Source organism: Argiope bruennichi, chromosome 5 (assembly GCF_947563725.1).
Source record: "Argiope bruennichi chromosome 5, qqArgBrue1.1, whole genome shotgun sequence".
NCBI lineage: Eukaryota > Metazoa > Arthropoda > Arachnida > Araneae > Araneidae > Argiope > Argiope bruennichi.
Window position 1 is genome coordinate 58,261,493 of NC_079155.1, and position 23,009 is coordinate 58,284,501.

The window sequence follows — 23,009 nt, forward strand, 5'->3', positions numbered from 1 at the left end:
TGTTGTTTCAGAAAGATGGCTCAATAAATTAGGTCTGCCATGTTTCCTATCAGAACATGCAGATCTGTTCTGGAGCCCAGTATAATTCCACCCCAGACAAGTAATTATGCACTACCGTAACGATATTTATCAATGATGTTCTGTTGGTGGTAATGGTTACCTGGTGCTCTCCATATGAAAGTCCGAAGTGAATCTAGCAAGGTAAATCTAGACTCGTCGGAAAGCATCACAAAAGCCCATTGGGACGATGTCCATATGGCATGTTCTCTACTCCGGGTTAACCACTAGCAACAGTGAGTTGCTGTGAGCGGAACACATCTGACAAGTCATACCCGTGGCTTAAGGTGACGAGCAAGGTATGAGGCTGGGGTTCGTCTACGTTTCTGTCAGTTACTGCCAAATATCGATCATCATTCGGTGTTGTGACTCGGGATCGACCTGAAATATAATGTCAATTGACATTTCCAGTATCTTGGAATCCTTCCAAACATTTGAAATGATACTTTGGGCGATTCCAAGTTCCTTGGATACTTCCATCTGACATATTCCAGACGGTCGACACATGTGCACTCGGTGTCATAACTATTCGGTTAGGGCTCTGAGCGGCTTACAGAACGTTTTTGAGTAATTCACTTCTTTGCCATATTCCTTATATACCCCTCTCTTATTATTACTTTAAAGATCGATTTCCAAAAGATTCTGAATTATCCATAATTTACATATATATATATATATATATATATATATATATATATATATATATATATATATATATATATATATATATATATATATATATATATATATATATATATATATATATATATATATATATATATATATATATATATATATATATATATATATATATATATATATATATATATATATATATATATATATATATATATATATATATAAGTATTAGAATCAAGTTAATAGGAAAAACAAAAATCAAATAAAAATTAAACCAAAAAAATTATTAAAAAATATTAAAAAAGAATCCGGCCTGAAGACTTTTTCAAGGGTCACCCTCAGGCAGGGATTCAAATAAAGGGATTTTTTCTGTGAGGACATACAGACATTAAGTCTAATAATGATTCCTCGTGACCCGAAAATCCCCCGAAATTATGCTCAAGATATATACCATTTTAACAGAAAGGAAATACAAAATAACAAATTAGAAAAAAAACCACAAAGTAAAAATACAATAAAAACAATAACAATAAAAACAAAAACAGCATTAAAATTAAAATTAAAATTAAAAACGAAAAGGCGAGCACATACCATCCAACAGTGAAGGAAACTTTAAACAATCGATTGTGATTTCCTGTTTTTGAAAGTTAACGCAAATTTTTATTGTATTTTTACTTTGTGGTTTTTTTCTAATTTGTTATTTTGTATTTCCTTTCTGTTAAAATGGTATATCTCTTGAGCATAATTTCGGGGGATTTTCGGGTCACGAGGAATCATTATTAGACTTAATGTCTGTATGTCCTCACAGAAAAAATCCCTTTATTTGAATCCCTGCCTGAGGGTTACCCTTGAAAAAGTCTTCAGGCCGGATTCTTTTTTAATATTTTTTAATAATTTTTTTGGTTTAATTTTTATTTGATTTTTGTTTTTCCTATTAACTTGATTCTAATACTTTTGTTTCAATTCATCTGTGTTTTAGAAGTAGCTGCAATTGCGCTCTCTAAATACTATGAAGTTCCTTTTTGGTTTTAGTTTAAATAGGTTATAAATTTTAGTTGCGATTTCGAAACTGTTTTGTTTCGTTTTCATTTTAGTTTCGTTTTCAAACTTTTTCTTACTTTAGATTGGTTACTTATATATATATATATGTGTGTGTGTGTGTGTGTGTGTGTGTGTGTGTGTGTGTGTGTGTGTGTGTGTGTGTGTGTGTGTGTGTGTGTGTGTGTGTGTGTGTGTGTGTGTGTGTGTGTGTGTGTGTGTGTGTGTGTGTCTGATTTATCCAAGTCCGTAATGCTTTAATTTGGAAAAAGTATTGCGAGATTCCAGTTTGGTAGAATATATTATATATTTAAGTCTAATTTTTAATTATGATTTTGAAAAGCTTTATTTATATAGAAAATAACTTTACAAATATTATTTTCGAATTTGTATACAAAATATAAATAAATTTTTGACGTGGGGTTTGTCCCCAAGTGTCAACTATTAGTGAAATTACTAATCAAGAATAATCTTAACAGGTTATGAAAATCTTTTAAAAGTAATTAATATAATACACTTTTTATAAAAAAAATGTATATAAATAAGATCTATACACAAAAAAGGAAACAAACCTGAAGGGCTAATTTAAAGATATGATCAAACATCAATGGCCAAATTTCTAATTTACTTCCCTTTTCCCTTTTATGGGAGAAACCAATAAACAAATATTCAATGTAGTTTTAGCAAAACCAAAATGGGAAACAAAGTAAAAATAACTCATTTTAGAAATTAATGCCACCACAAAGCATCAAATACAAACAAACAATAAAAAATCCAAGAATATTTATATGTTCAGCACATTTAATATAATAAAAGAAAACATGGTTTTATTACGAGCTTTTTAATGTCTTCAAGAATTAAAAAAAAAAGTTTTTTTCAAAATATCAGCATGATTGCCTTTAAAAGATCCCTTACAACCCAATTAATCATTTGCAAATTTTCTAACATTCCATTTCACATTACTAACTCTGGATAATGTAAAGTGAGAAAGAATGAGATGTAACTAATCCTGTTAATTGCAGCCATCAAATATCCCATTCCTATAAAGAAAACTTTCTTCTTCTGAATTTCTCGAGCCATATTAAATTATTTCCTCAGGATAATGATTCGAGCAATAAAAGAAGAGAAGAAATCACGATTCTTGGGGGAAAATTAGCTGACGCAACTTCTGAGCTTCTACTATGAGATTTCACACGCAATTCCCCCGAGATATTTCTGAACATTATCTTATGCATTAGTCCTTCGGTAATAGCTGTGCTAACGAGAATTTCATTTTCTTTATTTTCTTTAAGAATCACTTTCCGTTTGGGGAAATGTTTTCGCCATGCAAATGGAATTATTGCAATTTTGTAATAAAATTATATTAGTCTATGAGAGTGAAAAATAAGAATATGGAAACCTTAACTCTGATAGTGAATTAGAAAGAAAATATTCTCCAAACCCATGCATGGGTTGGAAAAACAATGACTAATATAGGTCAATGTATCTTTGAATATATTTTGAATAAAAATTGGGTGTGACCGCAAAATTAAATCAGTATGTAAATTGAATATACATCAATAACGTATAATTAATTTTCTCTTACATCTTAAAAGAGTTAAGCCTAAAGTATTAAGAAAGTATTGTGAAAGATTTCTTTATAAAGTTTGATCTAACCTTTAATAGAAACTGTAAGTTTTGTTTCTCATAATTACATAATAATACAAATTCAAAAAAATAATTGAATCAAATAAAAATGTAATATTGCTTAAATTTTATGGATGTAAAAATTTATTCAATGAAGTCTGAATCTATTTTAAATTGTTAAAGCTTTCCTAGAAACGGATTTATAGAAACAGTGATTCCTAGTAATGACATTTTCCTAGGAAATTCTCTTGTTAAATGGGAGATATTTTTATTATTTCGGAAAATAAAAATAAATATATATTACGACAACAATCGCAAAAAAAAGTAAAGAGATAAAAAGTAAATTCTTCAGGCTAAATCGGGAAAGAATAAATGTTTCCTAGAATATTATATCCTTTAATAAAATACTTTGAAATGAAGGCAAAAGTTTTCAAAATTAATTATGAATAAACATTTAAGCATGGCTTCAAAAGTGAATGGAAATAATTTTCAGAAAATATAATTAAAATTAGCTTTTTTGCCAAATAATGAACATTTTGAAATGAATGCAAAGACAATTATAAATAAGTCACTTAATTAAATTAAAAGTCTTCGTTAATTAAAATCTTTCTATAGATTTCTGGATTTTTATATGTATCTGGATCTATTAAAAACTTCGCATCTGGATGTATAACATTTTCTTGTTGTTTTTTTATCTGTCGTATTGTAATGAAACAAATCTTAAGCGAATGGTTAGTAAAATATTTAATTTAGCAAAGACGAATTTTATTTTGATAATTCATGACACTTTTTTAAAAATATGTCATATGTAGAAATGTTTAATTTAATTAAAATTGTAATTATTTTTTAACTCCTTTAATTAATTTTATTAAATTTTTAACCAATTTTAATAATTTTTTAATTAATTTAATTAAATTTTAATTAAAATTTTAAGAAGGAATTCAAAATTATTCTCTATTAGCAAGAAGATGTTTCCTACTAGACCGTCTGTTATCCAATTAACAATATATAAGATAAGATTGCTACATATTAGCAGATAAAGTGTAGAAGAAAATCTTATGTATATTAGTATAGTGGTTAAGAAATAAAAAAAAAAATACTTTCTATATTACATTTTAAATGTAAATATGTAAAAATACTCAAAGTTTTATTTTTTTAAGTGAACTCTTCTCAATATATAATGTTCTCCAAAATTCAAATAAAAAATAATTGCTAAATTAAGTTAGAAACAAACTGTTATCCTATAAGAAGAGTCAGGCATAAGAAAGAATTAAGACATGATACGGGTATGGAACAAAAAATCTGAACTTCATAAAGTAATAAATTCTGGCAAAAACCAAGAAATAAGAAAAATATAATTAAATGTAATAATAATATAATACAATAAAAATGTAATAAAAATATAATACAATAAAAATGTAATAAAAATATAATTACAATAATAATGTAATAAAATATAATACAATAAAAATGTAATAAAAATATAATAAAATAAAAATGAATGAATTGATATAACTCAAGAATAATAAAATTGGTTTTCAAAAATAATGAAATCGTGATACTGCATTGTCAAGGAAACAGTAAATAGAATTCTTAAAAAAAAAAAATATTAGCAGATTTCGGCTCATTAAGCTTTGCTACAATCCAGTTAAAAATATAAACAAAGAGTGAAATTTGCGATCCCATGATTACATAATATTCAAGGACATTAAAATTAAGACGAATCATTAAATCAGATTGAAGAATTACCAAATACAAAATTTTAAAAATTTGTTGATTAGAGGAAACGAAAGAATTCAAGGTATCTTTACGAGAGTTCATGAATCTTTCATTAAATTTCGTTTAATGGGATATATTATTCGAACATTTAAAAAAATGGCTACAAAAATTATATTTCACACAAAATATTTTCTACAACATTATATCGTTGTTAAAAATAAATAAACAACAAATGTTTATCAATTATTTGTGAATGCATTTCGTATGAATAGCAAGAAAAGAATAGATAATTATTTGTTTATGAGATGAAATGCATGAAATATAAAAATGTAATTATTATAACATTTGATTGCTATATAATATATAACTAGATTTTCTGATTAAAAAACGAATAGTTCTTCTTATCAGAGGAAGATACCATTATAAAAAAAATAACTGCGACTCTCTATTAAACGTCAATGAATAGTTATTTGTTACATTAAATAGATGAGGAAGCTATTTCTACAAATAATTACATCTGAGAAATCATTAAAACCAATGAAGTGTCTCTAATAATTACTTCTCTTCCAGATACACTTATACCTGGTAGGAATTACAGCATTGTTTTTATAATTGAAATAGCTGGAAAATTGAAATTTTTATCTCCCGAATACAAATGAATTCATTTGATTATATAAAAAAATGTAATTATGTAAAAACCAATTAATTATGGAAAATTGCCATAATATGTTATTGTCATTAAAATTGCGGCCAATAAATGAAATATATTAGAATTTGAATATAAGTAAACGTATCAACATGCTTACTATAATTCTTCTAATAATTATATTTTAATCCGTTTTAGGAAACTATGATGTTTGCAGAAATTTTATTTACAGATGCATATTAAAATTGTTGTAAGAATAATTTTTATATCCAAAACTTCTACTGAAATAAAAATTATATGTTTCAGTATTGTGTTAGAAACTAAAAGATTAATCATTAAATATTATTGCGTCTATTTCATTTGAAATAAAAGAAATTATATTTCAAAATATCCTGTCTACAAATTATTATTTGAATACATAACCACATTAAAATAGCTACTTTAAACAATTCCTATTTAATTCAGCAAAATATTATCAGTATTTAAAAAGAGGTCAAATGGAATATGAAACAAGAAGCAGTTGTGAAGTAATACAACTGTAAATAAACGTAATACTCAAAAACTGTAATTTATTGATTTATTAATACATTAATACAGAATACTTACATATAATTTAAATATGTTTGATAATCGCTATATTTTACTGCCATCATTCAATTTTCTCGAAATTGAAGCCACGTTTTCAAATTAATGAAAAATAACTATACAAAAGTAAATTGGCCTTTATGAGATATGTTATCTGGTGAAATATAGATCTGAAAATCATTGGGAATATAGGCAATGCTTTCTTCATCATTGCTAGCTTTATAGCTATAAAGCTAGCTTTAAAGCTATTCATTATCTATTTCGGCGAGAAGTCTAGTATCCCTTTCCCCAAAATATGTCTATAGAATGTTGTTTCAACATGGGCTGATTTAATGTGTACCAGGGCTATATGCGTGGCTGAATCAGTTCTGTGATTGTCCGATCATGAATCCGGGATACTGTCACGAGAGAGCAGCAACCTGGCAGGAAACTGAATTAGAATTAACTTTGTTAATCTTCCATTGTAGAAAAGTGATCCCTGATATTCTTTTCTGCATTTTATGTTACTGCTTGATATTTGGAATGGCATGTTTTTGTTTATATTTAATAGGAATGGCTCGATTTCTTAATTTTATTAGGAAATGAATTTTTTAGTAATTTTATTACGAATTCCACTTTTCTTAGGAATTTCGATTTCTTAAATCATAAATTTTGCTCTTTTTATTTTTTTAACCACGTACTGTAGGTATTTCTTATTGAAATTGGCTTTAAATTAATCATTGGATTGTTTTTAAAAAGTTTATTTCATTGTCTATATTCGATGTAATAAGTTTAATACTGTTTCTCTTTGTATAAGATTCAAGATGGCTTCTACGAATTATACAGTTTTTGTGATTATAATATTTTTTCCAAAATCTCGGGTCCTTAGAAATATTGCGAGAATATACGGCTGCATGTACTTTGATTATATCTGTATTATATAACGTATAACAATAAAAGTGGTTGGCCATCCTGCTACTACTGATATGCGCAGTATTGAAAAAGTTGTAATATTTCAGACTGATATTGGATTATACTCGGCATGCCCAATTTGGTATACTTTAGTTATATTTAGTTTTGTTTCAAATCAATGGTTGAATTTTTTTTCAACATTCTTTGTTTTGAACCCTGGTTAGATAACGAAAACAGAACCTTAACCCTCACTCTCGATTCCAAGTTTCGGCATCATCAACAGATGTCAGCCTCAACGGACTTAACCTGCACCAGACCTTTTAAAAGTTTGTTCTTCAGTAGAGTTTGTTCAGAAATTAGAACTCTTCCTTCCCATAGCCAAGAACTAATCACCAAATCTATTATTTGTCTGATAAGTGCAAAATTATAATACCAGGAAATAAAAATAGTAATATAAAAAAATTAGAAAATATGTAATTGTTAGATTGTATTGTGCTAATCTTGAATATTTAAAAGAATCTGATCATCACTGGCTGAATACTTTTAGTTTCTAAAATTATGTCGAGGGTAATGGGAAGCCAGAAAAAAAATTAGAAAGTTTTAGTCATGGCGGTCATCAAATGAGGTATATTATGACTATCCTAGTAACATAAATTGGTCTACTATATCGTGCAGTATCATATGTAGACTGTGTAGAATTGTGTAATATTGCTAAAATATGTGAATTTTTTTTAAAGATGTGGTGATATTTCAGTTTATGGAGATACAAAAGAAGTTCACAAAACTATTAATCGATTAACCATAAGTTAAAGAAATTAATGCTTATGAGTAAAAAAATACTTTAAATAAATATAATCGGTTTTCCACTAAATGCACTTTAAATCTTTAAATCATTCTTCGCAAATACTATTCCATCTCAATGTCAAACACTAAACTTTTTTGCTTAAAATTGAAGAAATTCTGATTACAGTCCCGTTTATAAATATTGTACATATAAAAAATATTTTTAGAAACATAATAAAATTCATTAGCGATTACATAATTATATGGATTTAATTAACAGCCTCTTAAAACAAGTCTGTTGATTTTTTTATTAATTTACATAATTATACATGCAGAAACGTTATGTTAAATCGTTAACTGTCTAATTATTGAGCAGACACATACATGACATAGTTCTGAAAATTTCTGAATATCGAAAGAAACTCAAGATAATAAAAAGTTCACGAGGAAATTGAAAAAAATTAAAAACCATTCTTATTTTAACTACTTGTTATTGATCATTTCAAAGTTCGAAGTGAAATAAATGGCTAAAAATTTAGGACCTCTTAATCTTAGGATGTTATCAAATAATGCATCAAATTCAAAATAAATAGAAAAGTATTATAAGATAAATAATATTTAGGGAAAGTCAAATTTCAAAAATCCACTCTTTCAATGCAAGCCATATGAAATTTCATACCGCGAGTCTTCATAAAGTTATTGAACTTCTGCCTTAACTGAAATAGAAGTTAAAAATAGACACAAACACCAAAATTTCAGTTAATGTAACTCTTAAATTATTTTATTAAATAAAATACGTTGCATTCGAATGCGCGCACCAAAAACAAGATACGAAGAATCAGAACCTTTGTAAAAGAATAAAGGATATATTTTTAATATTTATTAAAACTATTTCAAACAGGAAGGAGATAAAATTTATGAAGTAAGAGGAATATGTTCTTCAGTTTTATAATCTATAAAGATTAATCTTGAGTTCATGTTTTTCACAAAGAATTAAGGATTTTATCTCACTTGAATAATCCTGTGTTAAATTAGACATCATCCTTCGGTAGATAATTTACGAAATATTTGATATACTGTGTTCCATGAAGATACTTTGAACATTTTTAATGAAACAAATTTTCATCAAAACCTTTTATGTTATTTATTTTATAGTATAGGTATTGCTGATAAATAATTTGTTATTCATCTTATATTAATAAGATAATACTTTGTGAACCATAAAGAAAGAACTACGGACAAAGCTAAATTGTGGCTTCTTATACTGTTTAAAGCGATATTTGCTCTTTTGTTGCTACATAAGATGGAAGCCTGATTTACGTTTCTCATGTATTGTTTAAGTTTTTTGAAGAATCCCAAGGATAAACTGTTTGAAATGTGAGCAGTGACGCAGCTAAATTTAGTAGCACATTGTGCATGTAATGAATTTTTGCCTGCATTCCTCAATGGTATCTTAACAAGAGTGTTCTAAATATTATAATGTCTTTGATGTCATTATAATATTTTTTCGACACTTCAGCATATTTATTTTTAAAAAACTAAATAAATGAACTTGTTTCCTACATGTTATGTCTCCAGTGTGTCCCCGAAAATTTGTGGGAGATATCCACAAAGATATGTGGGATAACAAAGGATAACATATGTGGGAGATATCCACAAAGGACAACTTATCTCTTTTGGAGATATCCAAAAGAGATAAGTTCGCGTGATAATTTCCAATCGCTGCTCCAATGAATTTGAATTTCGTTTGAGCAACATACAAAAAAAAAATGCAGCAATTAGTCCATCTTACAGAGAAAGATTCGATGTAAGGACGTATATTGATCTACAGGTTTCCTAATAGGGATCAGCAGAGCCAAGACTCATGTTTCCTTCCTCTAAAACAAATTACTCAGCCTTACTTTATCTTAGTCCGTGAGACTACTGGTGCGCTATCATCAGAAATAAGATACTTTATTTAGATAAAAATTTAAAATAAGCATTTATTATGAAAAATGAATTGATTATGTAGAGAATCAAGAAAAAAGCATTTCATAAATTGCTAGAATAGGAAAATACTTTGAATAACGAATCCATATTCCAGCAGAAAAGTATCTGACTGAAAAGTGTTTTGCGCAGTTTAAACGAAATATAATATTTATCAGCTCATATAGTATGCATGAAATAGATTAAAATATTGAAGAATCATATTAAGTAATTATTTTCCATTTGGAAAATGTAACAAAATAATGCACTGGTTTAAAGCATATTTCAAAATTAACTATCTGACTTCATTTAACAATCGCTTATTTGCCTAAAATTGTAAAATAGTATGCTTTAAATAAGTTAACAACTAAAGTACAATAATGGAGTCACCTAATGACGTATAATAATGATTCTCCAATATTCTAAAGTAAAACAAATTTTTGTAATCACTGTATATCCACATTTAAGTACGAATTAACTGTATTGCCTATCATAATTATTAAAGATCTTTTGTGTATAAATCGCATTTATTGAGGAGATATATATATTTCCATTTTAAATAGGATGCAATAAATGCATTTTCATGAAAGTAGTGTTGTGCCTAATTTATTTTTGGATTTAAAAATGAGTTTAAAAACAATGCAATCACATTCAAACAATAACAAGGAGGAACGAAAATGTATTTTCTTACATAATTGGGAAATATAATATACATTTTTCCATTTGAAACTTCCAAACTAAATTCTGAATTTCATCATATTTATTGATATAGAAATTCATTTGTCTTCTATTTCTTGTTAATAATTGATTTTTAAATCAACACTTGGAATGATACTTGTTAAATGAAGCATTTTAAGAGATAAATTCCTGGTAATTTTTTTTGTCAGATTATAGAAAGCAAAAATTTATTATTATATGTATTCGCATTGAAGCTCCTATTGTTTCAGCAACTAATGTTTAAACACCTTTTTTGTTATTGTTTTAAACACGAAAGACAGGTCGCAAGGACAAAGAAGTCAGCAGAAAGCACTTGCAGAAATCAACTGGACAAGCAAATAGAAAATCGTTACTAATCAGCCGCTACAATACAATTACACTGCAACTGCAGCTAGAGAACTCGCTCCGCTACCAACATTCATTTCAAGAATTCGTAAGTAATTATTTGAATCATTTCAAGAATTCGTAAGTAATTATTTGAATCCTTTCAAGAATTCGTAAGTAATTATTTGAATATTCGAATAATTACTCACTATTTATGCTTTATATAGATCTTTCGAAATTAAAAAAAAAATCTAGAAAGGATTTCAAAAACTTTGCATTTTAACAGAGATATGCCTGATTCTTATATTTCCAAATTTCACATTTTGTCACCACAATTGCCAAATTAGTTATGCCGACGAATGGACCTAGCATCCACTCAACATGTGAAAGAATAACTGCAAAATCATCTTCCTTATTATAAGACTACCTACGCAGGTCAGCAATATTACAGATTCATAAAAGGATTGGATTCGTAGCGGAGTTTTATTTCTTTTTAATATGAAGAGAATTATTGATGCATATAAACCGGCACCACTTCAGCTTAATAAATGTTTTTTCTTAGAGTCAAAAGAATTATTGATGCATATGGATTAGAATCCTTCCTTGTTGGTGAAATTTTCTTCTTATGGTAAAAAGAAATGTTGATGCCAATGACCGAATATCCGTTCTCTTTGATAGATTTGCCCAAATTATGATAAAAATTGTACTATTTTGATGATAATCATGAAAGAAATTTTATTCAACTAATTCTGTTTCTAACTTGGATATATACTATTTTAAGCTATAAAGAGAGAAGCGTAATTCCAAAAATCAAATATCGAGTTTATAAAAACACATTACGCACCTTTAATGAAATTCATGCATGATGTGTTATGTAAAAAATGTATTAAATATAAATTTTCTAGAACTACTAAAAATACTAGGTTAAAAAGTCAAACGGCATTCACACTAGGTTGCTAATATTATATAAGAAAAGTACACTGAAGAATTCATTATTTTTTTTCAACAATTTCATTAAATTGTTGATTGGGAATCAGTCATCAAAGGAACACATTTGCTGTCTGCACACTTTCAATCAGAAGTTCATAGTTTCTATTCAGACTTATATGACATGATACTTTTCAAGTTTAATGCTCCAAAGGAGATAGAATTTGACACCGCCTTGTCAATAAATCAAACCCACGCATTAAATATAGAAACAACGCATGTTTCTGTTTTAAATTTCCATCGCATCTGTGTCATCTGTATTGCTTAAATGAGGTCACTACGTTCTATGCATAATAAAGAGGCGTCAAGACAGAATATTTTGGCTTAAATACAGTTATTGCCTTTAGAAATCCCATGCATACAATATAATGAATAGGAGCTTACTCATTGCAATCATGATTATATATATATATATATAAAAGTCCATCGTATCGGGGACAAATTGTTGCTTTAACGCAATATTGTTTTAAACGAATCGTAACAGAATAAAATATAAAGAGGAAAGTGAAAAATTAAATAAATATGATTACTCTATTAGAACCATATATTTTACAGTATTGAGCATTTAACAAATATATTTGAAGAACTTTAAGAAAAATGTTCTGTGATATTCAATGCGTATGCCATTTTTTTTTGTAGTTGTTGCACAGATTTCTTAATATAATTTTGTATCTTACTTACTTAATCATTTAAATCTTACTTTTTATCTTACAGCTCTTTGAAAACAAAAACGTTGCGGAAGAATTTTTATGTTTTACGTTTGCTGTTTTAAGGAAGAATTTCGCCTCCGTGATGAGAGAAACCATGGTCCGAGATCTACATCCCTTGCCATGTGTTTGGACCTATTACAAGTCATATTCGACCTTTGATGTTTGCAGTTGGAGTTACTGTTTAAGATTCGTCTTTGTTTTCTCATTATTGTTTAAAATAGCAAGATGAGTTTTAATGCATTCCCAAACCCTGTATTACCAAAAAGGGATACATATAACTAACCTATACATTTTTGTTGACACAAAAATATGAAGCAGCAATTTTCATAGCAATGGATTTTAATTGGCGGTTGTACATTCTAGAATCGAAAATTTAAAAAAGATATTTAGCTAAGTGTTACTTCCTTCATGCTCATTTAGTAAGATCTATTTCTGGTTAAGGTAGTTATTGGGTAACATCACAAATATCAGAAAATTCTGCATGCTCAAAGTATGGGCTGCATTTTATAAGGCTGTAGGAATTTTCACGATTGAATAATAATACATTTAAAATTATTGTTATTAATTTCTATTTTCAGTGAAATGATTGTGAGAATTGAATGATTCTCTCTTTTTATTTAAAGTATTATTTGAAGTAAATATTACTGAGAAAGTTTGCTTAACTTTTACTTTATATTCGCGTATTTTTGTCATTTGCAGCTTAAAATGAGCTTGATGTAATCTTTAATCGTAATATCGGATTTTTAACTCATATACGGTTTCTATATCGTTTGAATTTGTCCTATTCAGTGGTCAGTTAAATTTATGTTTACCTAGCTAATATTTAAAAAAAAACAGTATGTTACGTTTTTCTAAACACAGAAAGAAAATACAGAAAAAATCTTGGAATAAAAGCTGAACTCTAAGAATTTAACTTTATCAAATAATTTTCCATTAGATTTAAATAAATTTAAAAATTGATTTTATTTTAAAGTTATATTAAAGGCTGCCCACAAGGAATGTAGGGTCTAATATTTAAAGATTCGGAAAAAACACGTCAAGACGAGTATTTTTATGTATAACATGTGGGGTCTCCGAATATAGTGGTATAGTCTAATTACACGTAAAACATTTGTTACGATTCGGACAAATTACGATGTTTGCGACGAATACACAACATGGGAGCTTCCCTAGGTGACTATGGAAATTTGTGGCAACGAATGACAGGAAAGCGCGTTTATAAGTGAATATACAAATTCTTATAAGGTTCCTTTCCCTTACAAAATACAAATCAATCACCACTGACCGATTTGGATGGTTTAAGGAAGTTTGATTTTGCAGGCACGAAATTAGAACAGATGTTTTGCAGAAAGTAGTTGAGAACTTCTATTCTAGACTTCGCCATGTCATTTGTTCGAACGATCGACATTGGAAGTTCTGTTGTATTAAAAGTTCTTAATAAATTTGATTTTCACTTTTTTTTTTAACCTTTTGAAGTTTTTATGACACAAGCTTCAAATTTAATTAGACTATGATGCTATATTCGGGAACCCCACATGTTATACATCGAAACTCGTCATGACGTGTTCTTTCCGAATCTGCAAATATTAGATGCTGCATACCTTTTGTGACAACTTGTAGTTTGATTATGTTGAAATTAAAGCTTTGACTTCTTAATAGAATCCACCATTATTTGTACATTGTACTCTAGTACTCATGAGTACCTCATTGTTCTTTGGGTCTTTTCATTTCATTTTTAACGCGTTTTTTGTAAAATCACATGCATTTGATAATGGCTTGATAAAACCATAAGGAAAGGAATCATTTTAAGAATGCAAATTCGGTTCTCTATATCTCAGATGAAACTTTATAACAGCAAGACTAAATTATTATTTAATTTAAAATTAAAATATTTAAAAAAATCAGTTGTGTTTATTCCTTATATGAAAAATTTAAGAAATATTATTGTAACGGATAGAATTTTGATGATTTATATTATTTTTATAAAATATTCTAAAAAATTTCAATAAGTTCAAAAATTAGAATTACGCATTGATATTTATTTATGATTAGAATTCATAATAAAAAAAAATTCTGAATCTGATTACACAGGAAGAGTTATTGCAATAAAATGACATTACAATATGCATGTATTATACAATTATTTAAAAAGTTGAAGGCTTTTAATTTTAGCCCCGATTTTTTCACTATGATTTAAACAGGTAAGTATAGCAATATTCGAAAATATGGTAACATTTATTCTACTCTCCAATGGATAATAATAAAAGACAAGAGAACAAAACAAAATTAATTTTGTTTCAAAAGATATAGAAAAGCATGAATATTTTTCAATACAATTAAAATGAAAATTCATGCAATTTTTTTTATATCAGTGAATTGGATTTTCATTTCCCTCTTCAAAGAATGCCACCATCAGTGATATGAAATGGATGGACCTTTACCTTTTTTAGCACTTCCTCAATAGTCTAGAATTTCTACGATCTTACTTTTAAGGAAAGAATATGTAATAGAAATTATTAAACATTAGGGTTTCTAAGTCCCATTATTGAAGATCCGATTCATTGTGGCTATTAGAAATTTGCATATTTATCTCTGTGATAACTAAAATATTCCAAATACATTTTTTTCACCTTAAACGACATTCTAAGATACTTTCTTTTTACAGTTTCTCTGACATTTCTTTTTTGTTTTAACCCTTAAATTGGGACGTGTGGCCTGTGTGACCGCTGGCGATGGATTTTCGGTTACCCCTATTCCATTTTTTGCTCAATTGAATGGATTGACCCTGTAGCTTTCTATTTTGTGACCTTCAATACACGCGGACATTTTCAACCGATTTCAACGGATGCTTTTAAAAATAATTCTGTTATTTCTTCGTGCGCTGTTTCTAAGATCGCACATCCCTGTTAGTACCCTAGTGATAAACAAGGCTTAGCAGATGGCGCTAAAATTTGGGCCAATCATCCAATTTACTGATTCTCTTATGATGCAGTATTCCAGACATTTTTAAATGAAGCAGAAAGTGATTTTAATGATAAGGATAACTGTACAGAAGAGATTTTCTATGAAAATACGCATTCAACTGATTCTAATATGTATGTTCAAACGTAATTAATTTTTCTATTGATAAAGTATTTAGAAAAATTTATAAAATATATTAATATAACAAGATATATATATACAGAATTTATGGTTTGATTTTTATACTAGTATGTTTAAAATACTAGTATGTTTTATACCTGTATGTTTAAAATGCCTTAGAAAACCATGCTATGAAAATCACACAAGTCGATAAAAAAAGGGTCAATTTTACCTATTGTCATTTTTTTTTATTTTTCATATAATTGTTGAATTTTACATTATATTGTCTTCTATATACATTCATATACTGTAAAAATAAATATGATTTAAAAAGCAATATGTTTTTACAATAATATTATTTATTGTAACATATAATTTGAGAAGAAAATGTATGTTACTACGCATTTACTTTTTTCAATGATAATATATTCTGAAAAACTTCTAAAACATATCTATATATCAAGAAAAATATCTCCAAAATATATTGGCAGTTTTTCATACTAATAATTTACTTAGAAAATTTAATTTGAATGTAAATGAAATGCGGTCTCGTAGACCGCACTTCCCCAGATAAGTCCTAAAATTTCACCTCCCCAGTTAAGGGTAAAATGATTCGAAACAAAAAACTCTGAGCAAAAAATTTCTGCTAACTATTGTCTCTCCAGTATACCTGTGTTCTTTTTAAATGTCTAAAATAAATCATGATATTCTAACTAAAGGGGAAAAAAATATAAATAGCAATTTAACTTAAAATAATAGCTGTCAAATTAATAACAACTTTACTATTTATGTTTTCTTTAGTTGCATGTAAATTGTTAATATATCTATAAGAGTTTCGCAATTTCTATAATACTTTTTTTTGCAGCCACATTGATTAAATGTACATGAGTTCGAGATAAAACTTTTTGTAATTCACATACGTAATATAATTTCATTGTACCGTTAACCACCGGGAGTCCTAATCACCAAAGATTTAAAAGTAAGGCAATTAATAGTTTTACTTTTTTCTTTGTCTAGGTATTTTTTTTAAATTCACTAGACTTAACATATCTTATCAGACCCATGCATTAAGAAATCACAGCATGGTAAAAGTGTGGACTGATACGTTAGTTAAATGACATTGGCGTTTAATATACATCTATTAAGCTCCCAGGTAAAATTGGTCCACATTCATGTTTCATCTTTTCAAGAAACCTTAAAAGCATCCACTAACTTGTCAACTGCAGTGAAAACACTACTACGAAAACTCGTATTGTTAATCAGTATCTAAATAGTTTTTTAGGGGAAAAGCCATGAAATAAAATTACAACAACCTTATTCCCTTGATCCTTGTTCTTACACCATACCCCTTAATCACTGGTACACATTATATTATTTTTATTTTCTTATTTAGCTAATCTCCGTGTCAAAATTATTTGAAAGTTGACATGTGATCTTCACATCATTTTTTTTTTTTCATTTCTGTCAAAATTTGAATAAAAAAGAATACGAAAAAAATTTGACTGTTTAGTTCTTCTGAGTACAAGGCAACGCGATAGCTATAAAACATTAAAAACTAAACTAGATAAATAATATTTGGTACACAGTTTGAGTATATAAAATATAGATATTTTCCGAATTTTGAATCAAAATTTCCAATGGGTAGCAGCTTAATAGTCAGCACTTTCTCATTCTTATAGACATGATTACTTAAAACCGTATCGAAGTTCATTAATGAAAGTTGGTAAAAAAACAAGCTTTAGAATTTAATGAACGTATTTTTTTAATCATATTTTGAGATGAACTACATCAATGGTATACTACATCAAAGATGTATATTCATCTCTGCATTCTTATTTTTCTCAACGTTATAATTAAAAAAACAATTAATTAAAAAATGACATTTAGTATGTGATCGTACAACCCTCTCAATTTTCTTTACTATATTATGTAAGTTAAATAAGTCCTAATATATGGGACATTGAAAATGCAGTTCTGATCGCAGATGATATTCATGGCCTTGTCTAAGGCCGTATAAAGCCATATGTATGAAAAGAGTATAATACCTTTAATAGGTACCGGGATTCGAAGAGCTTATACCTTATACCTTACCTTATATACCTTACCTTATTATACCTTACCATTATTAATAGAATACCATTATTAATTGAGACCATACAAATAATGATGTAAGTCCTTAAAATCACCAGTCCGATTCGCCTTTTTAGAATATCAATTTCAAAATACAGTAAATGCTAAAAATATTATTATTAATATAATGTTAAAATAAAAACTCTTAGAAATATTAAATATTTAAAATACTTAATGGTGTAAAAACTTTTCAATATCAGACACGATATTCTTTGAAAATAGACAAATTTGTCTCATATAACCTATGATGTATCAAAATTAGATGATATGATATATTTTTACAAGAATAAAGGGATATTGTTTAAGGAAACAAAAATAAAGGGAAATTACCTCCCCGAAACTTTGTCGCACACTCTCTGATATAAGTCTTATCCCCCTTCCTCCCCCATGAAATTGTGAGCCTCTGCAAAGACTGTACATACCAACATATGATCAATATTTTAAGGCATTTGTTTCAAAATTTGGTCAAATTCTACAGTTTAATTTTTTAAAACTTATTCTACAGTTTGTAAGAAATATTTATAGCGTTTTAGGCATGTATTGCAGTTGTTGATTCCACTTGGATTTGAACAGCCAAATAGACGGATTACCTTTAAATGTAATTTTGATAAAAATCTACGAATTTAATCTAAAGTGCAAAGAAACAATTTAATCTGTCAAACTCAAAACAAACCCTGTTGAGTAATAATGTTCACAGGGAGACAGACAGACACAATGATGAAAATGAGTTATTAAAACTAAAGGAGGTTTGGTACATTTCGGGCTTGAATATTTCCACCAGTATATTCTTTCTCTATACTTCGTACGCGAGAATATAAAAGGATTTTCGAGTAAGGCGAACAATGCCTCGTTGGAAAAAATAAATATAATATTATGCCATAATATCAATAAAATTCGCACATTAAATATTTGTCACGAATCATCTGCATACACTAAATGCAAAATATGTGAATATAAATTCATTTTATTCTAAGAAACAGCTCATAAAATAATTTATCGTAGGAAATGAATAATTTTATTTCACAAACAATAATTTCCTTTTCCACTTCAAGGCATGTTTTCAGTTTGAATATAACAGCGTGTGAAGCTGCGATATTCATAAAACTAACAAGAGATGACTTTATTCTCAAATCACATTGGTACGTCATTCATTGTGAAAATGAGGTACGCGATCATTGACATAATGAATTTCTACTTCGTTAACGACTGTTTCGCCCATTTTCAGGAAACATAAAAATTACAGAAGCAGATCTGGAAGCAGCAAAGTACTTAGGGGATTATTTATATGCATTCCAGCTTTACTTCGTAATAGCAACGTGATTGAAATATTAATTGGTCTTGTACGCGTGTTAATCATTGTTTTGCGTGAACATACACTATATAATTTGCTGCTAAAGTAGGAAAAAATCCCTAAATCACCTAAATAAATGATAAAGCTAAATGAAAATAAAGTAACCAACTGTTAATTTTTTTATTGGTTTTGTTTGCTTTCTAAACATATCTGTAACCATCCATATATGATGCAAAAATAAAGTCATTCATATTGGAACTTTTCGTTGATTAATATTAAGTAAAAAAAATATTTTTGATGAATGTAATAAGTCTGCAGTGACTAGTTTTAATAATTTACAGGCCTAATAATATGAATAGACTTTATCTCGTATGTGCAGATCCTGAGACTGCGTTAATTTTTTTTTTTTTTTTTTTTTTTTTTTTTACGGTCTAATATGTAAGAGGTTTTAGTGCACATTAATGCCTTTGGAATTAAATATCCTCCCACAATGTGGCGTGGTATGGAAGCGCAGAGAGAGAGTGTCTTCCAGTTCAGGTGTCGTCCTTGGCATCTGACCACATAGGAGGTGCACTTCCCTCTCCAAAAAATCCTAGTGTCCTTTCAAAACGCAAAGTTGATGTAAATAAACAAACTTAAATTATACCTATAGTTCTTCTGAAAAAATATGTAGATTCTCAGATTAACATTATCTATGCCTGAGAATTTCGGAAAAGTTTTTTTTCTCCAGTTCTATCAACGCACATATGAAACATAACTATCAATGCAATTAACGGAATGAAAAGACAGTAACAATAATTTGCCTCGGGCTCTTTTATTTCTTCCAGAGATTAAAATAATATTTGGAAGTTTCAGAAATCTAACACAAATAGCAACCACCAAATAAATCCGCCGAGTAAAGTGAGTAAACCGATATTTTCACTCAGTTTGGTATTAATCAATGAATTAAAAACTTTGCAAGCTGTATTCTATAGATAATTTAGTATCTTCAAAAAATTGAGTATCTTATAAGGTCAGAATATTTATTGATTCCCGAATTCGATCAAAACAAATACAGGTTTAAATCTGGTTATAAAGATAAATTTATCATAATAATCCCATACAGAATCAAAACTGAAATTCATCCTTCAAAGTTTATACTATTTCAAACTACTTTGTTAGCAAATAAACGAATAAATAGATATATGGCATCATGCCAAATATAACTTCAAAAAACTTCTTTTAACACGAGGTAATATTTGTCAAAAGTAAGCGACTGAATTTTTTTTCTATATATACTCTTCACATACTCCATATACGCCATACACATATACTTCATATATATGATAATATATTAAGAATTGTAAACAAGAAAATAATAAGTTCATTTTGTTTTACTGCGAAAAATAATACACTTCACTTATTTTCTATTATATGAAATGAAAATAATTTAAAGCATCATGGATTCGCATTTATTTATCTTTCAATAAAAGACAAGTGATTGGTATTCTTAAAGCTTTCTTTTTAAGCATTGAATTATTCTTGAGAAGCGAAAGTTTATAGCGAAGCATAAATGGCATATAACATAATTCCTTCATACTTGATGCCTTAATCTTCGAATTATTTACAGTTAATTCTTTAGATGACCTCCATAAATTCTAAAAATTGTCTGCTTTTAAAAAGCATTTAGTAAAAATATTAAATCAAAGGAATACATCAACTGATTTTGCTGAAAAATCTATTTTTATAACGATATAAAATTAAGTTGGATGTAAGTAATAATGTTTCTAATTCAGCAACATAATATATTCGAAATCTCAACTGTCATAGTATTCATAAATTTTATATTGGAATAGTAAATTTTTGAAACATAGAATAGTATAAAAATGCGTTTTATAAATTTACATCATTAATAAAAATTTGTCATACCTAATACATGATATAACACAATAAATTAGAAAACGAAAAAATCATTTTTATTTAGTTCATTTACAATGAAAAAAAAGGTTTGATTCATTATTTATACTCTGGTGCATTTGAGATTCAAGAAAAAAACTTCTCATCAATTAAAAACCTATTTTTAAAGATTGACATATTCATAGAACTAATAAATTATTTTATAAGAAAAAAAATATTCTGAATATAAAAAATGCTTTTTACTTCTTTTATTCAGAAAATAAATGCTTGCTATAAGGGTCAAACCTTTTCTTACGTATAAAAAAAATTTGAAAACGCAAGTGAAGGCTCAAAACATAAACTGTAAAATTCAATAAGATGAAAACCTAAAACCCCAACGGAAAGATAAAAATTATATTTTATTAACATTTTGCAATGTATTTATTTTATTGTTATATATTTCGTGCCTTAGTATTTATTCACTATGTAGTTACCAGTTGAATTTATTTTCACAAAGTAAATATCTGGAATTTTCAATGCTTATTTATTTATTTACCAGCTCAGAAATTCAAGCAATCATTTATATAACGGATTGTTTGAATCGAAATATAAAAAAAAATATATCAAGCTAATTTTATATCTGAATATGTCATATTTATTTCCACTACCGCAAAATAAAATACTAAATTATTTGTTCGAATTCCAATCCACGTGCTTGATATGAAACTTTTTTATATATCATTCATCCGTTTCTTTAAACCATATACCCAAGCACTAATGTTCTTGCAATATATTTTTATTGAGACATCATCTAATCAAGAGCATATAGCGTAATCAAATAAATTTACCATTTCCAATTAATTCGATATTTTTTTTTTTCATCATCTATATTAACCAAGTGAAGTACTCACCTTCGATGGACAAGAGGCCACAGATGACCAAAACGACTCCCCAATGACCAACTCGGAAAGCACAGTCAATAATGAATCCTCCCATGGCTAATAGTTTCGGAATCTAATCAATGAGTGACATAGTTCTAATCAGAAGTGTGAATTAGAGAAGCATGCCTCTTGCCGATTGGTGGACCATTGCTATCGTCGCCAAGTGAAGATCCCGCTCCACGTCGTGCGAGCGCATGGTGTAGACTGGATCGGCTAGCGGGGCACAATTTCATTTTAAAGCATCGGATGTAGTCCGTCGGCCGAATGATGTGCATTATTCTACTTTGAGACTGTGGAAGGGTACGGGGTAGTGTGCACAGCGCCACCAAGCTAAATCGATTGGCACTAATCTCGTAACGGGATGCTTGGCATGGTATTTGGAATGGGAGCAGCAGAGGAAGAGGCGACAAAATTTTAGTTCGGAAAAGTAAACTTTTTTCGGCCAATTGAGTTTTGGTGGAAAATGGGAAGAGTTTTCAAATAAAATTTCTCCAGATTTCATTCGATAAAGGAAAATAATAATAATAATGAGCAATACATTGTAAACATATAATACCTATAAGAATCAGGTATTATTTATAGAAAAAAAAATATATTTAGCAAAAAATATATAAAAAAATATTTTTTCATCAGCATTTATTGTTTAGAATTTATTTTTAAAATGGTGAAAACGCGGAGACTTATAGAAAAGAAATTGTTTATAAATAGAAATATTGCAGAATGAAGCTTTGGTATGTCTAGTAAGGTTGTTGAATGCTCATAATGAATATAATTTCTAATGCCCAGAAGTTATTGAGACATACATGATCGTGTATAAATGATGTTAGTATTTGAGTTTATACAAATGGATACAATTATGCATTAACCGTGTAATTCCCAAAGAGTGAAGTGTTTTGTGATATAACTATAAAATTTGAAGGGAAGAATTATTATGAGACATCATTTCAAAATAAACTATCATATTTTATTTTATTTAATGTAAAAAAAAAATCAATTCAGTTTTT

General features: G+C 28.0%; 1 protein-coding gene across 1 annotated transcript in view; it reads right to left on the minus strand.

Annotated features, from left to right (window-relative positions):
• The window catches only part of LOC129969330 (uncharacterized), a 117,875-nt gene extending 95,614 nt beyond the window's left edge, over positions 1–22,261 (minus strand). Inside the window, exon 1 of the mRNA XM_056083858.1 lies at positions 21,976–22,261. Within this exon, the coding sequence (XP_055939833.1) occupies positions 21,976–22,060 (85 nt within the window). The 5' untranslated portion in view covers positions 22,061–22,261. The remainder of the gene's footprint in view (positions 1–21,975) is intronic.
• Positions 22,262–23,009: the final 748 nt, after the last annotated feature.